Source organism: Toxotes jaculatrix, chromosome 21, assembly GCF_017976425.1.
Source record: "Toxotes jaculatrix isolate fToxJac2 chromosome 21, fToxJac2.pri, whole genome shotgun sequence".
Taxonomy (NCBI): domain Eukaryota; kingdom Metazoa; phylum Chordata; class Actinopteri; family Toxotidae; genus Toxotes; species Toxotes jaculatrix.
Window position 1 is genome coordinate 11410370 of NC_054414.1, and position 27918 is coordinate 11438287.

Genomic DNA, 27918 nt, shown 5'->3' on the forward strand with positions numbered 1-27918 from the left:
AAACTGTCCACTTACTATCCAACTGCTGTATAAAAGAAAGCAGAAAATAGTACTGCATCACTCTGTTTCCCTCTTTGACCTTACTCTGTTATCTTTTGCTCTCTGTTTCTTTCATCCTCACTTCCCCACTCTTGCTGTTTTTCCGTCTCTCTCTCTCTCTCTCTCTCTCTGTGTCTCATTCTCTCCAGGGGTTTTTGCATTAAACGAAACAACGGGTGTGATTTCCACAGCCAAGCCTCTGGACTACGAGGCCAATTCCAGCTACATTCTGAAGGTGGAAGCGGACTCCATGGGAGTGGTGTCCTCCAACCTCCGAGCTCCCTCCAAGAGTAAGTGCGTGGTTGTGTTTGTGAACTCTCCTCCTCTAAGATTACAGGACTAACATCGGGTTGCATCACCACAGGCCCTGCAGATTTTTCTTCTCTCTAATTACACACACTCACACACACACACACACACACTTAAGGATTAAAAAAACAGTGCATTACCTACTACGTGATATTAAGATAATGTTGCCTCAGGCTTTAGCTTTCTCTGCACACTTTCACTCACACACTCTCCTTCTCCCTCTCTGGAGCTCTACCTAATTTTACCTTATACAAGTTCTTTCCAACTTCTTGTCTACACATAGACAATATCATATGTCTTGGAGGATGTTATGGGCCTTGGCTCTTGTAACCTTTCTAGCCGCCTTTTCTCTCTCTCAGCCGTCTATCAAACCTGTAGGCTACACCAGCTTGTTGTCCACACTGTTGCTGTTTCAGAAATGCTTGCCTTTCTTCCTCTTACTCGAGATGTGTCTCACTGGCTATCAGATGTCTCGGCCATACTCAATTATGTAACTGTCCAGAATTTAGCTTGCAAATATCAAATATGTTTGCAGTGATCAAAGTGGTTAAATAAAGCTGGCGAGTGGTTTGGAAAATTGAACTTTTTCCAGATTTTCTGTCCCAGTGCGGGAGGAAGTTTTTAGATCATTTACTTAAGTAAAAGTATGAATACATAAATGGCAAAAAAAAAAAAAAAAAACTTAATTAAAAGTAAAAGTAAAAGTTAAAATCCTACTTAGGTAAAAGCACAGAAACATTATCAGGGAAATGCACTGAAAGTATCAAAAGTAAAAGTTATCAGAAACAAGTTGCACAGAAGAAGTTCAATAGAAAGTTACATAGAAACTGACCCCGTGACTGACTGACTTTATTATTTTAAGCTTAATTGTCAGATAAATGAAGTGGAGTAAATTATTTCTCACTGAAAATAAGCACGAACGGGAAATACTCAAGTAAAAATACTACATACTACAGAGTTGTACTTAACTTGGGCTTGGTAAATGTGGTCCATCATTTTCCGTCACTGCTCTGTTGGTACATGGTGATCTGAGCAGGACAAGTCAGTGTAAAATAACCTTTCTTTTCTTTCTTTTTTTTTTTGCTTTAATCTAAGCACAGTCTTTCATTTTACTTTCTTTTGTGCTTTTTTCTTTCTTCTCCTATACTTTTTTCTTTCTTATTCTTTTCTATCTTCATTTCAATCCATCAAAAAATGAATTTCTCCTCAGTTGCACGTGGGAGGACCAACCAAAACAAGTTTTCACGGTTTTAATTGAAATTATATCTGAAGTGAAAATGGCTCTAATTAGTCTCTAACTCTTCTCCGTCTCTTTCTTTCTTCCTGCCTCTTCTCTCTGCCTCTTTCCAGCTGTCTGTACTGGTATTCCTCTCTTTTCTCTTCCTTCCTTTCAAAACATATCTGCATTCTTCTTAATTGATGCTCAGCTCCCCGGGTTTCTCCTTTCTTCTTTAATTATAGTGTTTTACCACATGCTGTTCTCATTTCATCCAACCATTAGAATTTAAGCATTCTACAGGGATTAAAACTGAAAATCATTGTAGTCAGTGAGCAAATTAGCAAATCTCCTTCAATTCTTTTTGGTTCGCATTTTAATCAGGCAGCAAATCAATAGGATTCTAACAATGTGTTAATCCACTTTTCTAACTCAAGTGAAGGTTGGAATTGTAAATGGACATTTTGGTATGATGTCTCTAGAATGGCTATTGTAGATAAGAAGATTAACATTTGCATCTGCTTGTTTGTTTGCCTTTTCTTTTTTTTTTTTTTTACATGCCAAAGTTTTGTTTTTCTGTTTTTGTTTTGTCTTTCTTGGAATAAAATTCAAGGGTTTTGTAACCTTGGGATTTGTTGTTTCTTTCAGACGCATGATTCTTTTACAAATTAGTTTACAGAGTTTAGTGGCCGTCTTGTGTTACTGTTTCACGTAGGTGTGATTCAGAACTCTCTCTCATTGAGCAGATAAAGACTGAATATGCGTCATCCCAAGTTGTAATCACTGAATTTGAATGATAGAGGCTATGTTTTGTCTTTTAGCGGCAGATATATTTTATTAAATAGATTTTTACTATGCAGTTTGTGTGTGTAATTCAAAATGCCTCTTACAGTATTACTGATGCAAAATGTGATTTTGAATCTTGGCACAGGCATTATTTTTGAAGACTGAAGTTGGAAAGGCCATAATGTCGACAGCAATATTGTCAATATTCATGACCAGTGAGGTTTCTTGATGCATGTATCGCAACAATTTGATTAGATGGCTCAGAGCAAGGTCACCTCTAAAGCAGCATCCCGAAACATTAAGCATTTCCTTTTGTTTCCTGCAGCTGATTTTCAGAGTTGTGGACGTCTTCTCTCAGCTCTGGAGGTGAAGCTAATGAGCCTTCAGTCATTATTCCCTCTACCATCCCACCTTTGGAAAGCAGGTTTTCAGGGACTTTAAGGCACCATGTTACGGCTGTTTCCCTGCTTATCTTTGTTTTCTCAGAATGCTTCTGACCACCTCACGGAAAGAAATTGCCAACTTTGGCTGCAGATTTTTCACTAGCAGAGGCTGTTCAATCATTGTCAGACCAGTTTTACACTTGCCAACCTGTCCAACCTCTAGAAAGAGAAACCAACAGCAGTGCCAATTTAAACCTTTAGTGTAGACATGTCAGTATAATCACCTACGAGCAAAGACAGTAATAGCTACTGCAATTGTAATACTTGTGACCCCTGCAGGCAATGCAGTTATGGCTGTACCTGCCCGTAGATGGCATGTCTACATGTGCTGGTCTAAATGCAGCTGTTGCTTTTCTCTTTTCTATTGTAATGCTGGAAGCAAAAGTATCCTAATGTGTTAATTGTGTGTGTCCTAGCTAACACAGCGAAGGTGGTGATTGACATTCGGGATGAGAACGACCACCCACCGATTTTCACCAGACCTCTGTACGTCGGAGGGGTCGCGGAAGATGCCAAAACCTTCACGTCGGTCTTGCAAGTACAGGTACAAATACGGACTGACATACTTTACACACACAAACACATACAAGCTAACTAGTTTTATACTGAGTATGGAAAATAATAAGAGAATAAAAATAAATTCTGACAATGTAATGCATTTACAAAATACTATACAGCTTCTCTGTGCAGTTGTTAAAGGTTAAATTCTTTTTTAGGCTACATTTTGAAATACTGTTGTATGGATTGTATGTGTATTTCAAGGCAATCCTTATTTGTCGCCTTTTGTTATTAGTTCTTGCTTAAGATAATATTCCTGTTGTTTGTGTGAGACTGAAAATATGATTTGATCACAAAGGAGGCCCGTGCGTGCGTGTGTGTGTCATCATGGCAAAATGTTGTCCTGGAAAAATCCACTATAGCGGGATTCTACCACAGAGGTGGTTTTCAGTACTTTGGCAGGTGTTTATATGTCCGTCTGTGGACAGATTTTGTCCCCTTGGCAACTGTGAAAGATGCAGTCACATGACTTTACAGGTGTGTAGCTGACATTAAAATGAAGTCCGAGTTAGAAGACGGGTGTGGTCCAACACATGAGTGCTGAGTGCTCATCTACTCATAGGTCAATGTGTTGAGGGGTGTCGCGGCTGGCGTGATCCCATTGTGAGACAGTTTCCAGTATTTGTGCGTTTATTTTAAACAGAGATAATCTAATCTGGTAAGTAAAAAGATTATCTGGTAGGATTATTCCTTCTGTTACTCCCTCCACGTCTACCTCTGTCTCTCTGTTAATTGATACATCCCTTTCTTTTTTACCTGGCTTGGAAGACTTTCATATCACTGTAAACAACTTGAGTGACTGCCGTATTATTAAAATGCCTTTCAGGACCCAAAATGGGTCACAGAGCGTATCTCTTTCAGCCTCTATCTGAGAAGGAGCAATACGTTTTAATGAGCCTGGATGCCACCAGAGACTCAGGCAGGGTCTCGGGCAGAAAAGTATGCGCTTTAATATTTCATTACAGTTTTTAAGAACATTCTTAGATATGCCTGCTTCATGAGATCCTACGCAGTGTGAGTGACAGAAAAAAGGAGAGAATAAAGGAAAGCATGCAACAAAGAGTCGTATTTAAAATTACAGTTTCACAAGTATAGAAAATGTGTTTTCCTCACTCATAAGGCCGGTATCTCTAATTACCATTCCTTTGCTGTATTTGCCTGAAGTGGTGGTGTTGCATATGGATTTTGTATGTGTTAGGCTGGTTTAAAGTAACCTGCTCTACAATCATTTGACCTCTTTAAATACTTTAACAGACTTTCATGAAGGACTAATAGCCTGCTAGTAGGCTCAATGACCACAGGGAGAAGCAATAGATCGGGAGGTTGGAAGGTAGAAAGAGGATTGATGGTTAGATAAAGACAACTGGCGTCCTGCTGAGAGACAAATTGACTGGACAGAAGAAGGCAGGGAAGACATACATGATTCATGGGTGGATGAACAGATGGAACGGTGTGCCGACTAGATGGATAGACAGGGATGAAAGAGTGACTGAGATAAAGAAGGAGAGAAAGTTTGAGGAATGTGAATTTTCAATCTCAGTGGTTTCACTCAAGTCTAACTAATTCCATCACATCTGTGTGAAGCACGCGCGTTGTCTTAATGAGTTTCGGTGTGTGCGTACCGGGGCTACAGCTTTACAGTCTGTGTGGATTGCTTCCTGCTCGGTTGTCATGCCTTCACAGTGTCCGTGTTCAAGTGCATGTGCAGGAATTCATCTGTCTTTTTTTGTCCCCCTCAGAGGACACCAGAATACAGATATTCATTAGACAGCATATGAGTATCACATTAGCAAACCTTCTCGTTACCTCCAGAGATTCTTTTATTTTTCTAAATCAATTTGTGTCACATTTGGTCTTCTTAAGAAATTTCTGTCACTTTTCCCAACATGACCAATGCACATGCAGAGATACTGAATTTTACTCTTATTACTTTCACCAGCCTTTCCCTCCTCTTTTTAATTACTTATTCCAACCTTTCAGCCTGCCTTTTAGAGAGTGTTCAAACCAAATATAGCCCTGCATTAAAAAAACAGTACTGCATTGGTGAGGGCATTTTTCTGAAGGTACTGGTGAAAAGACACTACCCAGGAAGTCAAGTTTAAATAATACACTCATGAGTTTGAAGATTTATCAAATGACACAGCATCAGACAGCAGTCAAAAGGCCTGGGCAACAATATAAATTGATCCCGAGGTCAACAGTGCAGTCACATTATAAAATAATCTGTGTGGGATCAAACACAGTGCCCTGCCACTGCAGCAAAAGTTGAGCTATGTTCATCTTTTTTGCCTTTTTGTCCAGGCTCTGAATTCGCATCCCGCAGAGGTTTCATTGATATAAATGAGGCGGCTACATCATTTTCACACAGCGTTGTTAAACACGCCTCTCTTACCAAGTGATTCGGTGATCATGTGAAAATGCTTTTGAATGAGGCCCAGGTGTGCTGGGAAGTCAAAGCTGTTGCTTTTATTTTGATTTCCATATTGTTGATTTTTCTGTCTGAATGTGCCAAAAATGCTGAGTGAGAAGGGCTTTAAAACTGCGAACTTTGTTAAAGTGTTCAATCAGTTTACTCGTTTGTGAAGATTTTGTGTTATGTAGTTACAGTTGTTACAGCTAAAGTGATACCAATGGGCTTTTACAGTGCTTGTCTGTTCTTTTCACTCAAAGCTTATCATGATGGGGAGGATAGTTTAAAAAATCTAATGTTATGCCCCAATTCCATGCTGCATACTAACTGTATACATTATACACTGTAATACACATTTTCATATTACACTGTTTTTGGAATTAGCATACAAGAAATCTGTTTTATTGTCATGGGGATGATACAATGCATGAACAGTACAAAGCCAATCAAACTGTGACTTAAGAGTGACAATTAGTTCTGCCAATTAAGGAGACAGCAAAATGTTTTCCCAAAAGTTTTGTTATTATTTGTATTTATTTTTTTCTTTTTCACAGCTGTGAACTCAACTCAAAAATCCAGGGTTTTGTGTTTCCATACTGACTGTTTTAAATGTACCTGACTTTCCAGAGTGAACACACCACACAACGTAGACCTGCTTAGAAGTCACATGCACATGGATTTTCAACACAGCTATACCCCTGGCAAAACAGAAAATATTCAGGTCTATACTCCCACACCTGTGCTATTGCAGTTGAAACAGGTGTTGATATTACTTCAGATATTGATGTATTGCTGAGAACTTGTCCTAACTGTGCCATGAGCACAAAAATAGATCTGTACATCTATTCCTCCCTCAGTCCTCCCTTCCTCCCTTAGCTTTTTATGTGTATGCCTCCTTACTTCCTTTATTTCTTCTTTTCTTCCTTCCCTCTATTTCATTATTTCCTGGCCACAAGAAAAATACTTTTTTTGTTTCTTCTTCTTCTTTTTTTTTTTGTTACCTTTGATGTGGTGGGTGTCTCAGAGCTGAATCTGTAGTCTGTACTCCCAGCCCTTCTTGTAAAGACCCAGCAATAAATCAATGTCTGTCTGAGTGTGTGTCTGGATGTGAATGTGAGCTTTGCATGAATGTGTGAATGTGGGAGGGACTTGATAGCCAGAATGACAGAACAGATGAATAGACCTTCGTGCAGCTCAAAGCACCACTTTACCCCCTACTGCTGATTGAGAGTACTACATCAAACAGTACAAGCACTGAAAGTCTCAGAGCAAGTTTCCCTGCAAGCAAAATAATCCTGAAAAAGCAGCCATATTATATGGATTTCAGTGAGTGAGAAATACAGGACTTGAACTAATCGATATAAATGTCAGTGCCCTGTATCGATCAGCTGCTCAAACACCTGGAATCAAAGCTATAATGATGATAAGGAGACAAAGGGGTTACTATCACAGCTATAACCATCAGAAATCATAGCAAAGGTTATTATGATAAACAACAACAGTGACTTGATCACAGTGTTGTTTGCATGCATGATGATCACATTTCATGATAATAATAATAATAATGAGGATGATATTAGGGTGGTCTTATGATGATGATGATTATTATAATAATGATACACTCTAGTGAGTCTTATTTTCCTCTTTTTCCAGGCTCTGGACAAAGACACTGGTAACTACAGTTCAATGATGTACCGGCTGATCATACCCCCTCAGGCCGGCAAAGACACAAAGGACAGCAAAGACGGCTTTGTCATCGAACCATACAGTGGTGTGGTGAAGACGGCAATCATGTACCGCAACATGAGGAGGTCGTATTTTAAGTTTGAGGTGGTTGCTACGGACAACTATGGTCAAGGACACAGCAGCAAGGCGGAGATAGTGGTGTGTGTATATTTTTGTGGCAATGTCGGCAGGTTTATAATCATTTTTAACGGGAAGTTTATTATCTTATTATTCTCATTATTATCTTATTACACATTTTCTTCAAATTAGGTTTAGCTGATTTGACTAAATTCCAGTGGGATTTAGGTTGCTCCCAGATCGTCCTTGAAGTACATAAATAAGTGACTGTGACTGAAAAAATTCAAATTGGCACAAGCTTGAAGCATGTTTGGAAATTATATCTTTTCCAATGGAAAGCTTTTTTTTTTCAGTGATTTAGAAACTGATAACATTTTGTGAAATAATTCACATCTGAACATGCTGTTTGTAGCTGAATTCAATTGTAGAAATTAGTCTTTTTTTCTTTTTTCTTGTTGTCTAGGTGTCAGTCGTGAACCAGCTGGACATGCAGGTGGTTGTATCAAATGTCCCTCCAACTTATGTAGAGAAAAACAAAGACAAGCTGCTCAGGTAATGTACATTGTATGATTTTTTTAGTATTTTTATCATTCTCGCTTCTTTTTTTTTAATGTCTAAATAAATAATCTATAGCATTAAGATGACTGTACTGCAGGCATTCTGACTGATAAGAATCAAACTTAGAAATGTTAAGAAATCGTAACATTTCTGAGGTAAACTGATGCTGTTATTTAGAGAACATGCAATTTGGGTTCAACACGCACCATCATATTGTGCATGACTGTTCATAAAAACCTTGTCTGTTAAACCATTGACCCTTTGCTGATATAACATTTATTAATGGACTTTGTTAGGAAAAAATGCTCCACTGATATTAAACCACATCAAATAAAGTCATAGAACTGTGGAACAACATACAGGAGGTGAGAAACACAGATGGATGTCCATATGTACACTGTCACCGCAAGCCTGAAACAAATTAACATTCATACAGTATTGAAATTAAGTTTTAACCTTGATTTGATGCCATTTTAGATTATGCAGTTATACTAGTCTGTGCTTCCTCCATATTGATTTAGCTACGGTGCGTCTCCATGGAAAGAGCTCAAGCTGTAATTGCCACCATGGGGAAATCAACGAGACTTGATAAAGAGCACAAACAGCACTGCATTTAAAAATAGTACTTTTATCGTAATAAAGTGGCAATGATGTTCTAGTGTTGACCTAGAACCCACGCAGGGACTGTAACAGGAACAGGCATCAGACCACCAGTTAAAGAGCAAACAATGGCCTTATTGATGTAATAAATAAACTGAAGGACAAGCTGTGGATATAGATGTGCAGTACTTAATTATATATTTTATTATATTTACAGTATAGTTGTCTGCATTGAAATTTAAAGTCGCTTTTATGAGTCAGTGACATCCAGGGCTGTCCTTGTATAACAGTATAGGGACAGGGACATATTTTTTGCTGGCTCCTCTCAATCCTGCCTCAACTTTCTCTTGAAGGCAATACACACTGTTTAAATTATGGCACGTTATGTTCAAAACATTTGGGGCTTGAGTCCTGAAATGAAATTACCTTATCCACACCACAGTGACAGCTTAAATATGAGGTGATCTGACTTTGCTCTAATGAGACCTCAGCTTGTTTCAGGAATTTGCTTGAATCAAGTTATCTCCCTCCACACTCTTCCAAGTGTATTTTCATTCATTTTAAGAAACACAAGGTGTAAATATTAAACACAAAAGGCATTATTCATTTTACAATATAATATTTCTACCATGTACACACTCACCAGTGGGCCATTCTGCACTGACACACACAAACACTGTACTGCAGCTCAGTCAGGTTGCTGCTGCCTTTTGCCTCACACATACAGTATAATGTGATAATGATGTTTTGAAGCACTTACCATCTTTTCTCTCTGCCTCACTCCCTTTCTCTCTCTTTTATACACACACACACACACACACACACACACACCTTAGCGGGACCATTCCTGCTTTGAGCAGGTGTTTCTTGGGGGACAGAAATCAATATTGCACAGCACGAGTGTGCCTAGCTGACAGGCTCGGGAAAAAAATGTATGTGTGGTTTGTGTGTCTGTTTGGTGTGAGATGTGACTGGAGTCAGTGAGGGCTTTGTATTTACCTCTGTCTAGCTACACGCTTGTGCCCACAGAGGTGTATTTTATTATAACATATACATGCAATGTAATTGTGTGTCTGTATGTGTGTGTGTGTGTGTGTGTGTGTGTGTGTGTGTGTGTGTGTGTGTGTGTGTGTGTGTGTGTGTGTGCCATGTCGGTATCATGTGGGAGTTAAAATAACGTGATCCCATCAATCAAAATCCAAATTTTTTTTTTTAATCCTCAGTATTTTGGAGCACTACGTCCAGGATCAGATACCGGGAGCAAAGGTTGTCGTGGAAACCATTGGGCCCCATCGTCATGGTGATGGAATGCAGCAGGAAGACTACACCAAGTCGGACCTCATGATTTACGCCATCGACCCTCTGACAAACAGAGCCGTATCTAGACAGGAGCTCTATAAGTAAGAACTTTGCCAGCAAATCCATGAAAAGTAAAATGGCAGCTCTCCAAACGCTTTATATCATAGAATGGGACAGGCCCTAACCTAAATTACATCGCAATTAAGTTATTCCTAAATTAATTGGTTTCAGTTAGTTTTTTGGAGTGCTGCCATTCACACAGTTTTTCAGGTATTTCATTGAAGTCAGTCTTGTACTCTCTGGCAGCCTATCCAAACACAAAGAAAAGTTACTTACTAAACTTTGTCAGGCCTCTTTCTGGCTATGAGTCACTAAAGGCGAGGAGTTTGGAAATGCACACAAATAGAAAACTACTAAATAGATTTCTAAGTATAACAGCACAAGTGGGTGGGCATGTGTTTGTGTGATCTTAGTGTGAAATTGGCCAAGTAATAGAGCTTAATATGCAGCGCTTATTGGCAGATATGCATGGTCTCAGTCACATCTTTGTGTTTCTCATCCCAAGGTTTCTCGATGGTAAACTCCTGGACATCAACAAAGAGTTTCAGCCCTTCCTCCCTCCTGGTGGACGGATTCTGGAGATCCGAACCCCCGAAGTGGTGACCAGCGTAAAGAAAGCTGTGCAGACTGTAGGCTACACAGAGGGGGCGCTGTTGGCCCTGGCGGTCATTATCATCATCTGTTGTGTCCCTGCCATACTGATCGTCATTATCACCTACAGACAGTAAGTAGGAGATATGTGTTGTTTTTGTTTTTTCTTTTTTTTTTTTCTTTTTTTTTTTTTTGGGGTTTTTTTTGGTTTTTTTACATTTCAGGAGTAAGACCCTTTGATCAGGGACAGCTTAGACCAGGGGTCAGCAACCCGCGGCTCCAGAGCCGCATGTGGCTCTTTCATCCAGCATACAGCATTTTTGGTTCACCGCAGGTAGAAAATAAAATAATTGTTTAAGTTTGGATTTTTATTTCATAAATACGAGGAGGACTCAAATAGACACTGAGTATTTTATTTGAAAGTAACCATCAACCAAGCGTCTTTTTTTCGGAGTTCAAAATGTTTTTGTTACATGCAGAAATAAAATTTCGTGTTCTCTGTAGCAGTTCACTGATTTCATAACTGCAACACACTACAGATTTTTATCCACAGCATACAGGTAAAAAAAAAAACGATGTATGCAGTGTTAGATGTTAGATGTCAAAAGAGTTTTGTGGCTCCAGGTGTTTTCTTTGAGACGGTCCAAATGACTCTTTGAGTATTTTAGGTTGCCGACCCCTGGCTTAGACTGAATAATGCTGTAGAAGCTTGGGCTTGTGTTTTAAGAATAAGTATATTATATACTGTTATTTTTATCAACAAATCCCATGAAATGATCAAAATGAACAGTGAACTGATCCAACTAACAGTAAACACCTCACATAGCTCTTCCTCTGTGCCATAGACCACCATTGTTTCCTCATAATGGTGAACATGGGAACTGTAGTTTCATTGAAGTAGGTCCTACATACACTGTCCCCCTGGTGCCATAAATACTCATTAGTTCTCTGTCTGTGTATTGATCCACAGCTGAAAACAAATGCACTATTTACTAGTGTTTGGATAAAATTTGCTAAAAACAGCAACATCCAGCCACTGAAATTAAATAACTTGTGTAGCACTGGTGTGATTTCTGGGTTAAGCATTCTAGCCACTCATGTAAATGCTACTACCAGCCACTATACTTGAATTATAATATATAAATTAATGTATGAATTTAGGTCCTTAGAACACATCAGTCTAAAAAGAAGAATTTGACTTCAAATAGGAAGAGTAATCTATAAAACATTCTTCTTATCTTTTAAGAACACGCAGACAGTCAGATAAATAGACAAAGCTAACAGTCTCTCCCACCGGACGTCCTTTAGCACCATTTATCATTTTATCACCTGGGCCAGTCACTTCTTTAGATGATTCAGCATGGCAGCCTGTCCCACAGTGCCAATTCTAATAGTTTGTTTAGCTAACTACCGTGAAAGGCTATTAATTTCATCCATCTCCCAAGCACACATAAACAGGCGCGCACACACATTTAAACTGGATCAGTGCATTTTGAAGAGAGCTTCTCATCCTGCTGAGAAAGAGAGACAAATGACAGGCTGAGGAGTGGAGAGGAGATTTCAAGAAAGAAAAACAGCGTAGTAATCATAAGCATAATAATTACTAGTCACTGTTGTTAAATGACTGTAATGAAGACCAATTGTCTGACTTTGCTTGTAAACTGCAATAAGTAAACTTGGCTAACAAGACGTACTGTGTGATTTATGGCCCAAACAGTCACTAATCATTCGCTCTCTTTCTCTGTCTCTCATCTGCTGCATCTGTCGTACACCACCAGATTCAAAGAGTAAGTATCGCTTTCATATTCCCATGCTAAAATATTAATGTCATGTCTGTCTTAAACACGTTTCATTCTGATTAATCTGTTGACTTTCATTGGACAATAAAATGGATGAGACCAGGAAGGGTAGTGAAACAGAAAGGACAGCGGACAATCAAACAAATGAATCCTGAGGGACATGGAATCAGTAAATGTCCACAGCCAATGCTTTTATTAGAGTGTGTGTGCATGTGTGTGTGTGTGTGTAACTGTGTGTTGCTGAGCAGGCCCATTTGATTCTGATTTTGTATCAAGATTTCAAGAAGAAAAGATCTAAGTAACTAAGAGGGTTCAGAGTTGGGGCACAGATGTCAGGAGCTTCAGTCACAAAGACTTCTCAACTTGCTAGAGTTGCAATAAAAATAGTGACTAAAGTCTATACTGACATCTGCATTTAGATCTATGGTAAACACATCAGTAAATAGGGTCGGACATTGTGGTCGACAGTGCACATTTGATGACCACAATGTTCATGCATTAGTGAGATATGTAAGGGAAAACAGAAGAGTACCTCTTCCTTACTGAATGTCAGATCAAGAATAGGAGTAGCTGACCTGAGGACTTGCTTAAGTGAACAGATAGAAATGGATGTACTGGTGGCTGCCTTAAGACCTTAGACCTTTTGGACAAAGAGAATTTTTAAGTCCTCCTGCCCGTATTATGACCATTTTTCTTTTCGAGGTCTGGATTTTACTCTAACTTTAGATATCCAACTCTGTGTTTCCTCTCTGCTGCGTCCAGACGCCAAGCAGAGTGTGCCAAAACAGCCCGTATCCAGATGGCACTACCAACAGGCAAACCTGGCGGAGGCACTGCCAACAACCTGTATGAAGAGCTGGGTGACAACGCCATGTAAGTGAAGTGTGAAAGGCATTTACACTGATGAGCCAAAACAGAGGCATTAACTCACATTTCTGTGGCTGTTAAACTCCAGCCTTTGGCAGTGTGCCTTTTCCCGCTCTGGGAGCTTTGTGGTGTCCGCACATGCAGTCAGTCCCACAACATTACATCTCCCTGCATTTTAAATTTGCTATGGAAAATGCAAATATACCTGCAGCCTCGAGTCTCTGCAAAGTAAAGCTATTATTCACAAAGGTAAGGTCAAGCATAAATCCCATATTTTCCCCAAATTTCATCTCCATGCATTAAAAATGAGAAGGCAAGAATAAAAAATCTGAATATTTGAATATAATTTACTTAATAATAAAGCCACACACAAAGGGGTCTCACACCTTACGATGCGACCAAATAGATTACACCTGTGTCACATTTGTGAATGTGGCCTTTAGAGCTTTTGTTGTAGTCTAGAGACATTTCCATCATTTTCACATGTCGCAGCGGCCACAGAAACTGACATTATGCAGAGGCGACACAATCTTGGATTAATCAAGCAGAGACTTGTAACCCCACATCAGACCAACACCAAGCAAAGCTCTGATTTTTGAATGCATTAACAGCTGTAGATAAACCCGGCAATTTTATCTTCACAAAAGTTCAGTGACATTCAGCGTTTTCCTTGTCAGTTTCCCCTGTTGTAATGCATACCAATGTCTTCACAATACAAAAGATAAATGAAGGTCAGTGATCTACCCACGGAACAGTATTCACTTTGAGTGCAGCCTCTCAAGTGCACTTCAAGATTTTCATCGATTGGTGGCTTTCAATAACTCTGTAATCACTGTAATCTCAAGTAAAACATATATGTTTTATTTGCAGTGATTTCCTCCAGATGAATCCTCTAAGGATGACCTTTTTCTCGATGAACCTTCACAAGAGATTCTAACATGAGTTTTATGAATATTTTGTTTTGCACAATATTTGGTTTGTTTTGAGGTTCTGCTAATCATAATGCCATGGACAAGATCCAGAAAACTGAGGCAATACAAACAAGCTTTTTGGTAATTATGGAGAAATTACTTTTACTGATTATTAATTCTTTCCTACATCTCCTATCAGTGTTGGAGGGCATTTTTGCTCCTCTTCTCTATGCTGCCTCGCTGAGTTGTGAATTATTATGCAATTTAGTCATATTCTCTTCACCACTTACTGTAGTAATATGTCCTCTTGCCAATTTCTGCTGGTTTGATACGTGTTGGCTTGGTTAAACAAATAGTCTAATAGTGACTGTATGTAGAGGCATCGTATTAACTTTTATCTCAAAGTTTTCACAACCACACACATACGCACAAACTCACTCAAGGCAATACACACATAGTGCAATAATTCCTTACTGGAGCGTTAAGAAGAACTTGAGAGGAACTCTTATCGGCATTACATGCATCACCGGTTTCCTGTCTGTCCTTGATATGCCTCCCCACTCGCATTAACATGAGAGCAATTCATACGCGAGATGGTTGGAGCTATCTCCAAATGACAACAAGGGATTTCCAAATGTGTAAGAGTGTGTGCTTTTATATGTGTGTGTGTGTGTGTGTGTGTGTGTGTGTGTGTGTGTGTGTGTGTGTGTGTGTGTGTGTGTGTGTGTGTGTGTGTGTGTGTGTGTGTGCATGTGAGACTAACCGGCCCAAATGATTCTCTGAAAAATGTGTGCGGAAATGAACTTGGATATGAGATAATTGAAATAAATGCAGCCCGTAATTTATCAAGACCACCCTTGGCGATAATTAATTCTATTGATAAGCTGCAGAGCATGTTTAATTGTGGTGGGGAAGGTCTTTTGTGTGTGTTGGGTCGTTGGTGTGTGTGTGTGTGTTTGGTGTTTCTTGTGTAATACTCGTATGTGCGTATGCTCTGTATCACTGCAGTGTAGGGGACTAAATAATCCCCAAAGAGTATAAAACCTGGCAAAGTGGAAAAGTTTGCACATTCATAATTAAGGTCCATTATCAAACTGCTCAGTAGACTGATTTTCAAGGCATTTCTTCTCCTTTTAATTACCTTTGGCTGTTCTCTTGACAGACTTGGGTTTTAATGTCTGTTTTCAATTACTTATGGAAATTAAGTGTTCTTTCACTTATTATTAGCAGCACATTAAATGAATCATGTTTTTTTTAAGTTAAATTAAAAGTCATGTTATTTACCAATATAGCACATTATTGCCATAATTTGTGCTGTTTCAATAGTGATATGTTTTATTGATTATTTATTGATGTTTTTTTTTCCATTGTATTTCTTTCTATAATTTTTAGTAATAATGACTTCCATTTAATTTCAAATTTCAGAAAACAGCTTAACACTTTCAGTATATGTAGTAAAATAAAATATAAATTATTCACACTCATGTTGAAAATGTGCTACTATAAACTATAGTTTTAAGATTACCGAACACTTATTATCCTTTAATTCCTTGTAGCATAAAATGCTTTAACTTTTGCACCCTGCAGTATTTTAACTCCAAATGGGTTTTCCAAAATGGATACACATTTTAAAAAATGGAATATTGTTTTAAGTATTTAACAGATGTTATAGGGACTAGTCTAGTCTTCTATCAACTAACAACTATAGGGTTGCAAATCAAGTTGTGTCGGTTGTAATCCCAGACAAGCAGTGGAAAATTAGTTAGAAATGTTCTCCATTCACTCAACAAATGCCAAAATGTTAAAGGTACTTACCCCCTTTGGACAGGAGTAGGCTGTGATGGGATAAGGCATCCGCCAGGTGTGAATGTGTCTCATGAAAGTGGAACAGGGCAATAACACAGAACTGCACTGAATCATCCCATGGTGGAAAATTTGACAAATTTCATCCCAGTGTTTTTTTTTTTTTGTGTGGTTTTTTTTTTGCTGCACTGTGAACATTTTATTGTAATTCTTTGTTGTCATTTCATCACTCCACTTTTCCTGTTCTCATGTTGACTGATGTCTGTCTTCTCCGGTTCTCATCCATCCACCTTTATCCATGACTGACAGACAAAAGTGAGTAGGAAGCTGAAAATTGCTTCACATCTGTGACTAGTCTGACACTGTGCCGTGCCAGTTTTCTTTAGTTTTGTTTTTGTGTCTGTGCTTGTCAGTGGTTACCATTGTTTTGTGTGCTGGATAAGTTATGCTTTGGTGGACAATAGAGCAGAGTTGTGTAGCTTGTGGTTGATGGTGCATTTGGCGATCAGTGATGAACGATGGTAACGTTGTATTGGTTGCCTTGACATAGAAGATGCCATGGAGTACCAAGAGTTTGCAGAGTTTCATCAAAGTCACAAACTACACTAAGAGATTTCACTGATTAGCACACCTTCAACCAAAGACGAGGATATAATATAATATAGTCTTTTATTGGAAAGAAAAGTGTATGCTGTCAGAACTCACTGCACCAAGAGATCTGACATTGTTTATAGCTGTGGTACAATAGCATCATTTAGCATCCATAAAATCTTTTAGCATTCTTTCCCTTTGTGTTTAAAGACTATTTTTTTAGTGTTCCATCTCTTGCCCCTCTGGTAAAAACAGCACAGAAATGAAATACTTATACCTGGTTTGAGATCCCTCATCCATTTCCTCTCATCCCTCATTCATCTCTCTTCATTTCATTTATCAAACAAGAGCTCTAGCAGACTTTCTATTGTTTTACCTCCCTTTTGTACGAGGTTTTATGCACATCTCTGTTGCCACTTCCCTTTATGAAACATTTCATTTTATCATTCTGTGCATTACTGCAATTTCATTTAAATTTCCTTCAGTCCCTCTCTCCTTCTTCCTTTTCATTAAGCTTTGATTCATATAATTACATCTTTCTGATTCACCATACCCTCTTCTCCCTCATATTTTATCTGTAATTCTTTCATTATTTCTTCCTTCATTCCATCTTTTTGTCTCATTTTTTCCTTAATCCATGTACCAGCCGGTCAAACCACAGTGGTGGTGGGAATGGCGGCAGTTTGGATGAAAGCGACCGCCAACGTCTGATCTCAGATTTTGCCTCCCGTGCGATAGCTGCCCATCGTCAATGTGTTGCAAACGGAGGGGTGCTCAACAACCTGCCCAAGTCTGAGTCCAACATAACCTTTCTCTCTGATGAAAATCCCCTGACTATCAAAAATCCCATCTACCATGAGGATGGGACTTTGAGTAGTCCAGAGACTCTTGGAAGAAGCCAGAGAAGAAGAGACCTGCTTGGGAATTTCTCCCCTTCCAGGAAAGGCCTTCGAGAGGCCTGGATGAGGCTCAGCTCCCCTGGAGGTGACGTTGGGTTCGGTGGGTACAGTGGCAGTGACAGTGGATGGGGATCTGGGGGCGGACACAGCTGGACTCTCCCATCAAGACTACATCGAAGAGAGATGTATGACGCTTTGAGACGCCAAGTGGTTATGGATCCTGTGCAGTGGGAGCTAGAGCTTCTTAAGGCAGAATTCAAGGAGAGTAAAGATGCCGGTCTGGATTCAGGATTTGACCGTGGGTTGGATTCAGACCTGATGGGGAGCCCAAGTCTGGAACCTAAGCTGACAGTCAAAGAGCAAGCCAGACAGTTTGAGCAACAGGCGCTCCAAGAAATGAGACAAAGGCAAAACAGGGATTCGCGAGGATCTTTGTCACCTGATCTTCTACTTTCTGTTTTCCCGGAGTCTCCCCAACATCACAAGCACAGCCCTACCCATAACGTTCCAATTGCTCAGACTAAAGAGGGTCCCCCGAGTATCATCGTCACCCAAAGTGACGGAGGAACCCCTCCACCAAGTCACAAGCCAACTCCTCCTGTGCTGCGGCGCTTTGGAGCAAATTTAACAGGAAATCAAAGCGCAGATGACAGACTTCAGGTCCATTTAGAGGTTATCCCTGATCCCCCTTCAACTCCTCCACCACCACCACCACCTCTATCCCCACCACCTCCACCGCCTCCCACGTCTCCTCCTCCACACCATCCTTCTTCCCCTCCTCCTCTCCCTCCTTCTTCATCTCACTCCAACCACACAGAAAAGCAGGCTCCTCCTCCTCCTCCCCCACCACCCCCACCTCCACCTCTCCCCCCTCCTTTGTCACCCTCACTTCTGCATCCGTCCACCTTTGTCCTCCCATCACTTGCTGAGGCACCAGCTCTGCGGCCTGTATCCCTCAGACCGCCACCTCCGCCCCTCCCCGTGGAGCCTGAACCTCCCAGAAAAGAGTTGAAGGGAATCTTAAAGAACATCCAAAACATTGCGGATATTGAGAAGTCTGTTGCCAACATGTTCAGTCAGATAGATCAGAAACAGATCCCGCTCAAAAAGGTCATGAAGAGCCGCGCCTCCATGGATTCTCTTGATTCTCTCGACTCCTTGGATGCATTAGCAGCCGGAGGAGGAGGGGAGGGAGATGAGGGAGGTAGAGAAGGAGGTGGAGGAGGAGATGATCCTCCACCTCCACAAATTCAACCCAACCCAAACATGAACTCCATCGTGGAAGAACTTGAGAAACGATTCCCCTCTCAGTCAACAATGCTCTAGCCTTTGCCTTTCTGATATGGAAAGCACACAGAGGGGAATTTCTTAACGTTGTTGCGTAGTTCCCACAGAGCTGTCAAGGGACTGATGCTCAAAATAGCACAGTGGGATCATTTCTTCCAACATGACTTCATGTTTTCTACATAAGAAAAGAAAGAAAAGAGAAAGAACTAGACCTAATATAAACTCTGTGGGTAGAACAAAAAAACGCCCTCTCCTCTCAAATGATACTTGCTGCAAACAGAAAAAGAGAAGGCAATAGGGTGGAACAGCAAGACAGGTCACGTCCTACAGAGCCCTAATACATTTAGTCATGTAATAGCTGAAAAGGGCTTCCACTCTGTTACTTTATTCTACTTTTCTTTGACTATTACAAGAAGAGAGACGGATTAAGGGAGTGGTGAAACACGAGGAGGAAATGATAATCAGGTTAACAGGTTAAGTCCATTTTTTAATTTGTGTCCCCATCTCAGTGAACCTGAACTCTTATATATAATTCAAAATCCTTGCTCCAACTATAACATAAAAGTAACTGTTTGGGGGGATTACTCATTTTCTGCCTCTGCCATTATTTTAGCCCCCCCCCCAAATACTGTTTGCAGGACTTGTTCTTTAATTAACACACAGGAAAACTGGCTTAAAGAACTGCAGATGGGAGCTGTGAAATGTTTCCTGGGTAACTTTCAGTTTGACTACTGTCATTAACATTTTACATCCTCGCAAAGTAATTATGATCAGTCAGCTATGGTCAGTGTCTTTCTTAAAGAAATTTGACAAGACATTGTTGATGGGCCCACTTGGTGTTGTGAAAGCCTGAGAACAAGTTTAGGATGACTTCAGCACACACTCCCCGGGTTTCTAAACTGGTTGCTTCAAGATGTACAGACTGTGTAATGAAAAATCAATCAGAGGAGTGAAGAACATTGTTAAACCTGCCAGCTTGGATTGAACTGTGTTTGACACGGATTGCTTGTATTTTCTTTGCATGGATAAGGTTTCCTACAGTATTTCACCTGTTACAAGACTTCGACAGTGACATGATCTGTGTCACACTTGGGTTTCACTCTCCATCTCATTTCATCAATCTTCACTGTTAGCTAGTGCTGTGACACTTACTTACACTTAGCCTCTAAAATCACAGGTTCTTTTCTCTGTATAATTACATATCACATCTATCTGTTCCAGTAGTGAAGTGGTTAGCAATGTCGTCTCCAGTTTCCAGGTTAATTAGCACACATTAGGTTAAATACACTACATTGCCCCTAGGTCTGAGTGTGTGCGTGTGTGGTTGTCTGTCTTTGTGTGTCGGCCCTGCGATTGACTGGCGACTAGTCCACCTCTCGCCTGTAGTCAGCTGGGATAGGCTCCAGCTCCCTCATGACCCTGACGGATCAAGTGGTAGAGAAAATGGATGGATGGATGGATCTATCTATTCCTATCAGTGGGCTGCTGTCTTAAAACATCTTTCCATATTTGTTATTAATTTGTGTTAAAGCGCAGTATGTATATTTTTATATCAATACGTAAAGACATGTTTAATAACAAACTCACTCCAAATTAAAAATGCGATTTAGTTGTTAGTTTGTTGTCATATTTTATACATACTCATTTGTCTCTAGTTCCCTAGTATTGATTCTTAGCTCCGAAAGGTTTGCACAAAGGTTTGTCTTTCTGTTTTCCTCTGTTTTCCATTAACTCTCATTTTCATTGTCTTTAGTTAATTGTGTCTTCTCCCCTTGGTCCTGCATTATCTTTGCATTGATAGTGGTCCTGCATTGTCTTTTAATGTTCCACAAGGTGTTTCTTTCAAGGAGACGAAATAATGTTAATATGTAGGTGGCTGCATAGGTACAGTGGAAATATTTCTAAAACATTTATGTAGTGATATTTTTATTCAAGATATGTGCTAAATTTTTATGATTTTTTTTCTAGAGGTTTCTGTTGTCATTGTGCAGGTACTTACTGGCAAAAGATTAATATAAACAATACAAAAAGGCCATGAACATGAGACATATTTCTCAATAAAATATGTGGTGCTAACTAAGTGTACAGGTTTATTGATGTTGTCCGCCCTGCACCTATTGCCTCAGTGCTGAAATATTAACAACTGTAGAAGTTGCCCCTTTACATTAGCCTGTACAGTTAGATACTTCAGTAAATTATCCTCATTAGTAATAAGCATACTGACCACAATCTCCTATCCTATGTCATGTTTACATTAGCAGAAGCAGCACTATCTGCACGTGCAAAGTGGCTCATTTACTGACTGACAGAGGCAATGTCTGTGCAGTTGTTTTTTCTTGATATAACTGTGCCAGAAAAGTACTCTACTTATAAAAATTACCCAACAAGTTATAGTGCATAACATCTCTCTGCACAACATGCAGTGTAAGCCACTGTCCTGTATGTTGGGTTTTGCCTCTTTCTCTTTGACATACATCTCTTTTCCATCTTATGCACATTTGAATGACATCAAAATATAGATTTTTGTATTGCGATAATGTCACACTCTATTCTGAGTTTAACATGATATTCTTACTAGGAATGTTATCTGTAACTGCTTGAAAGATATGTCAGGTCCTTCCCTTTCCTGTAATGAAATACCCGCAGTTAAAGGAATGACATGTCTGTCTCATCTGCAGTCTGTAATTTGACCGCTGCCCTTCGCAGCTGCAGTAAATCTGATATGGAAAGAAGTACCTGCCTTTGGAACACTGACGCTGCTTTAAAAATGTGTAAAATTTCTTGTGAGAATCTCTTGTGATGTGGAATAAAATCTTGTGATTGTAGCTCTGTCAGCAGCAGATTTCTCTGCCATTCGCTTACACAGTTTCAACAAGTTGTCTCCCGACGCATATTGTCATTATGAAGTGACAGAATCACGTCAGTCCCGCAAGACTAGCACGTCAGTGATGATCATGTCTGGGCAATTGGATCAAATCACAATACACAGCCAAATACAACAAACCCTGATAGTCATACCTCTGGTTATCAAGCGATGACATTATGAGAGTTCTTCTACAGTCAGATACAAAACAAACACATCTTGAGGAACATTTTGGACTTGTTATGTTAGAGGACAGAATGAGCTGGTTTAGAGACACATTCACAGCCTTTGCAATTGTTCAACAATGTGTTCATGCACAAAATCACAAGCTATTAACCTCTTGTTGTCATGACGTGATTTTATAAAAGGCTCAATCCATATACCCAAAGCAAAAACACAGACTATTGGGAATAAACAGTGTTAACAGGTACACACAAACACAGCAGCATTTTTGCAACAGGTTGCAGGCAGTGCTACTGTTTCAGCTGACTGCTTTGGAAATGTTTTATGTTAAGATTAGCTTTCAACCTCAGTGTGCTGCATGTCATTACACGCACACACACACATGCACGGTGTCTTCATTGTCCCAAAGACAGATTCTGCTTTTGCTCTTTCAGTTCTTATTGCTAGAAAACAGACATCTCTTGACATGTATGGGAATATCTATTGTTTTCAACATCCGGCAAAAGGTAGACTGCATTTAATTGAAACCAAATTGAGAAACAGAGATCTGAGACATGGTGCGAGAGCATCTGTCATGTTATTGTAAAGTCAGAGTTTGATCCTTGCAATAGGAAAGCTCATCATGGGCAAATGTGGGTCATTGAAGCAGTAAATAGCCATGAGTTGCAGCAAAGAAAATGACAATATGCTGTAGTAAGTGGCGATTATTTCAGCTCAGTGTGTGTCTACCAGCATCTGTGTGACCGGTTGCACACGTTTTGTGCTGGCTAAGGAACTATACAGATGTAACAAAAGGGTTGTAGTGTTTTTTGTAATTTAGTGAAAAATTTGCTCAGCGTCAGGCTGGTTCCAGACTTTGGGCCTGTGCCGCCCGCTCTTCTGATTTGTTCGGTGATTCACGCAGATCTGGTGTTGTGACCATTGACGGCCATTTCAGCTGGCTGAAGAAATATTTGACCAATCAGGCAGGATTCAGAAATCTTCTCACATAGCTGCTTAGCTACAAAAATGGCGCTGTTGTACATCTTGTTGTGACTCAACAAAAATGACTCATAAATCAACAAATTTCTTGGCAGTTGGTTCTGTGTGCTGATTGAAAATGCTGTTGGCAAGAATATATGCCATTGCTACTGACTGGATAGGACAATACAAAATACTCCTTACCCTAACAAGAAATGGGCTAACATGAACACAATGAAGTGAAAGGAAACGAGAATTCACTGATTACTAATTATCAGGTAAGCTTTGTGTAGATTTAGTAAGGAAATGCCAAATGAAGTTTACTATATTTAATATGTGGTGGATAAATATAATGTAAAGAGGACCACTGTTTTCCTGGGACACTGTGTAAAGCTAAAATAAATGGCCATTTGTTTGCAAAGGTAGTCGACTTTCACCGCATTTACACTACAAAGGAGTATCTTCTTGACTGGTGGTTTATTTTCCCTCAGAGGGTCTTTTTCTGGAAATGTGAACAGACCTGAATTTATTTTCGATGCTAGAATATATGAGAAAATGAGAGAGAAAGTTAGACGAGGAGAGAGAAAAGGCTAAAATAGGAAGAGAGAATGAAACAGGTAGGAGAAAAAGGAAAAAAGACAAATGAGTGGAGGAGTGACAGTGCAAAGGGCGAGGGAGCTACAGTAGCTCTATGAGAGGAGCGAGAGACAAAGTGTAGAAAGAAAATAGAAGGGAGAAGAAAAGATTATTATTGGGTGTCATAGTCTGAGTGTGTTCTTTAAGAGCTAATAATATTTCTCTCCTCCTGTTTCTCATACACCTGCAAGACAAGGTGGAGAGGACACAAAGAGCGGGAGTCAATCATGTCTGATGTGTGTATGTGTGTGACGGAGATCAGATAGCTCTCTGTGTGTGTGTGTCTGTGTGTTTTTGTCTGGAGAGGACCTAATAATGTGTCTGTCAGAGCAACAAGGACACAGAGATAGACTTATCCACATACACTCACACAAACACACACACACAGATTTACACCATACTACACACAATGCAAGGCACATACAGCTGGCAGCTTTAATCTGGAGAGTATACACACATTTACACACTCTGTAATGGTGATAAGGACTATTTCATTCTAACCTGTAGATCACCCAAAACCCAGCCTTTTCATCTATATATTCATCCACTTATCCTTCCATTTATTACTCATACAATCATGTCTATTCATCCGCTCATCTGTCCATGAGTGCATCTACCCATCACCCTTATTTAACCAGATAATCTTGTCTTTTTGAAGCAAACTCTTTCTTTGACAACGACGTTTTGATGGCGAATGAAAGGCTACAATTTCAAAATACTCGAAGTGTGTGTCTGCGTGTGTTTAAGAGGCACAATGACATATTTTTATCTGAATTTATTTAATGAAAAGCTCTAGTGGTTCAGCATTTTGAATGTGTGCCTATGTGTGTATGTGCAATCTAATACCAGAAAGGAGAAACTGATGTGTCCTCGAAAAGCCACCATTTGTTCTTCTGTGATATATCATCATTTTGCCAGCTCATTACCTTGGTTTCACATGACAACAGATCCCGCTGGCAACATAGCAAAGACGCATGGGCAGAGCGCTTTTTGGCTGCTTTTCTTTGTTTTTTTCTTTTTGGCTTTTTCTCCATCCTTTTTTTTTAATCCCAGCTTTGTTTTTCCCTAACTTTTTGAAGTTTCTAACTCCATCGTCTTGCAAGACCTTGCTACCTTTGTTTGAAGTTGGTTTTCTATGAAAAGTCGAAATCTGACAGTCCTGCAACCAGTATCAAGCTTATTTGCCCATTTGCACATTTGAACAATTTTATAAATAATTTATATTTCAGGATATCATGGTAAAGGATATCATAATAGCTACATGTGACCATTAGATTCATGTATCTAGACTACAACCACTTGTTGACAAGCCTAACTGACCTAATTATGACCCTCTGATAAATGCATGGGAGCATTGTCTTTTGCTCTTGTGTTTTCTGTCTTCATTTGTTATAAGGGTAATTAACCTCAGCCTTAACTAGCTTCATGCTAATGAAAAATCAAACTGCAGCGAAGGCTTCTCTCTCACAGAAAATGGTCAAATATTTAGAAAAAAAAATCAATGTCATTGCTGTCATGTTGTATTATTATCTTGCTGGCGATGCTGTGATAACGATTACAGTACTGCATCTTTGCTTATGAAACTATCATGCCTCAATTATGGACACTGACTTGGAAACTACAAAAATGATATACTTTTAGGATTATAAAAAACTCCAAAAAAGCACTGATCCCTCAAACTCAAAGTTATTACATCTGACCGTCAAAATGACATTTCTCACATTTGGACTTTTCCCCATCCTTTTAAATCATTAATTTTCTGTCAGGAAATTTTGGCTTTTTTAATGCACCTGACAAGATAATGTCTGTTTCAGAACTACCTGAGAATTACCTGGAGGCCAAACTGTTTCAAGGCAGGTGGACAGTTATTTGCCAGTGGCCCCTGGTTAATTTGGTTTGAGACCCCTGCTGTTACAAAAAAGACAGCACAAAACTTTGATTGGAGTCTGCAGGGAGTACTTCATAGAAGTTAAAGTTAGTTAAATTTTCCATGCCAACAAGCAGGTCAACCTTCACCACATTTGTCAGGGTTGCTTTGCAAAGGACGGCTAAACTGAAACCAGCATCTGTTGTTCATGTAGCAGCACAGCACTGTTTACATGCTCAGATTCTACATCACACATACCTGTGCTGTATGCATTTTTCCTGATCCTGATAATAAATAGCCTTGTGCTCATGAATGAATCATCTAACCATCTATTAGTCATAAGTTACTACTGAAATATGGTTTTATTGTTATTGTGGCCAATATCAACATACCCCATCTATAGTTTTGTCAACAACAGAATGAGCTCATTTGGGTTGTAAATGAGATGTGAATGTTATATTTATGAGGCTATAATCAGAATAGTTACCAGAATAATACAACCAAATAAACAGTAAATGACAATGCAGAAAAACACACACAGGCATACTGTAGTTTCTTGGCTTCTTTTTTATTTTGTTCTCTTTCTTATATAGCCCTCCCTATCTTTCAATTTCTCAGAACGTACACACATTCCTGTACATACACTTACACACATCTTATCTTCGTGCTTTCTCCTTGGAAAGTGGGTTGAATTCCACAAAATATGAAATGTTTCCGGCAGGCCACTTCCATTTGGGTTTTGATTTAAGCATCCCATTTCCTCTGCAGTAAGGAAAGTGCACAGCAAAGTGCTGAAATGTATGAAACACACATTTATATCAAATGCGTTATGTTTAATGACAGGTTTTCTTGGTAATGTTGGTTTGTGGTCTTTCTGTTTCATTGATCTTCCAGACGTGGATATGGACAACAAGAGGTAAGCGTCTTTCTATGCTTGCACGCTATAGTTGCATGTGTTATTTACTTCTTGCCCTCTGATGTTCACTTGTGACCTGTTTTCTGCTCCTCTTTCTTTTCTATTTGATGTAATCAAGATGGAGGAGCATGTAATCAGTGCCTTGTGTTTACAATTTATTGTATCCACATATTTGACTGTCACCCATGTCTAAAGACATTTTATGATGTGAAGACCTCTGTAATCCACTGATGGTGCGTATAATAAAATGTAACAACACAAAGGCACTGATTAAAAAAAAAAAAAGTCAACCTATCTTTTTAAAATCCAAAAAGCTGGACAAAAGAGCATGGAAAACAAATTTTACCTGATGGTCTTTGTTCAATATGTACCACAGCTGGAAATACAGTTGTTTTCATTGTGTAAAATGTGTAGTAGTTTTATTTGCCTGCCAGCAACCACTCTGACAGTGTGTACGCTTTTAATTTTCAGAATATTTCATTTTGTTCTGAGTTTTGCTCACTCTTTGGAAAAAAAAAAAAAAATGAATGTGCACACAGAACAAAATTGATTGACAACACCAAAAGAAATACAGTCAAAATACAAACACTGGAATTTCTGCATTCAAGCAATATTTAATGAAGAACATCAGCTATTGATTTTCCATTTCCAAAATAGATGTGTACCATTTGGGGCGAGAGCTCCCAACTTCTTCCATTTCTCCTGTCATTTCCTGCTTTTTTTTTCCTCTGCCAGACACAACAACTTCTGCGACCTTCTCTTCTCAGACCAGAGGTACTCTGTCTCTTTTTTTTCCTGAATGCTTCTTTATGTGTATTTTCTGTGTGTGTGTGTGTGTGTGTGTGTGTGTGTGTGTGTGTGTGTGTGTGTGTGTGTGAGTGTGTGAGTGTGTGAGTGTGAGTGTGAGTGTGAGAGTTGTTGAGCAGTTGGGGCGTTCATCTGCGTGGGGGGTTTGTATGGATGCATTCAGATGATGATTAGTAAGGGCAACCACTGTAAACAGAGCTGAATAAGTACAATTACACATGAGGGAGAAGTTTCTTATATATGCATATGTGACTCTAAGACACACCATGAGTGTGTGTGTAGGGTATATGTGTTCAAAGTACTAATAATGGTTTGTCAATCTCACAGGAGTTATCAATGGAATCTGGCATCGATCCTGGCCAGGACTACTACACACAGGATTATTACAACTATGACCATGGGTTAGTATGTCTGTCTGTCTGTCTGGACAGTTTCCATGCCCTACTGTACAGCTTTGCCTGTCCGTTCTCCTAACATAGGTTTATCGATGTTTGTATACTTATCGATCATATTATTATCATATAATCTTATAAAATTAACTGTGGTTGCTTTGTAATATAATGAACATTAATGGAATGTTTCCCTGAACATTTGTTTATTACACAGCTGATTTTGCACATACTGTATATACCTGCCAAATCATGATACTGGCACATATTCATTTCAGAACATAGCCTTATTGATATCATGATACTGATTTGAACCACATTTCTCCGCTGTAATAGATTCCCAACAAAATTAGCCTTTTACCAAAAATACCAAGTCACAGCTGCATAATAGCCCCCTTTTTACTTACTTACTTTTTTTTTTTTTTTTTTTACTTTTCCTTAGCAGTGAAGTGATCTTAGAGAATAACT

The 27918-nt window shown here is 39.3% G+C and overlaps 1 protein-coding gene across 2 annotated transcripts in view; it reads left to right on the plus strand.

Moving 5' to 3' along the window:
* Positions 1-27918, plus strand: part of LOC121201250 (protocadherin-15-like) — a 122491-nt gene that overhangs the window by 85662 nt on the left and 8911 nt on the right. Inside the window, exons 27-37 of one of the 2 annotated variants that reach the window (XM_041067000.1) lie at positions 189-329; positions 3210-3337; positions 7415-7645; positions 8028-8116; positions 9946-10122; positions 10587-10805; positions 12451-12459; positions 13234-13344; positions 26233-26254; positions 26990-27028; positions 27389-27462. In XM_041067000.1, the coding sequence (XP_040922934.1) occupies positions 189-329; positions 3210-3337; positions 7415-7645; positions 8028-8116; positions 9946-10122; positions 10587-10805; positions 12451-12459; positions 13234-13344; positions 26233-26254; positions 26990-27028; positions 27389-27462 (1240 nt within the window). Of the gene's footprint in view, positions 1-188; positions 330-3209; positions 3338-7414; positions 7646-8027; positions 8117-9945; positions 10123-10586; positions 10806-12450; positions 12460-13233; positions 13345-16361; positions 16368-17289; positions 18869-26232; positions 26255-26989; positions 27029-27388; positions 27463-27918 lie in introns of those variants that run through there. The other variant, XM_041066999.1, reaches the window with a different exon arrangement.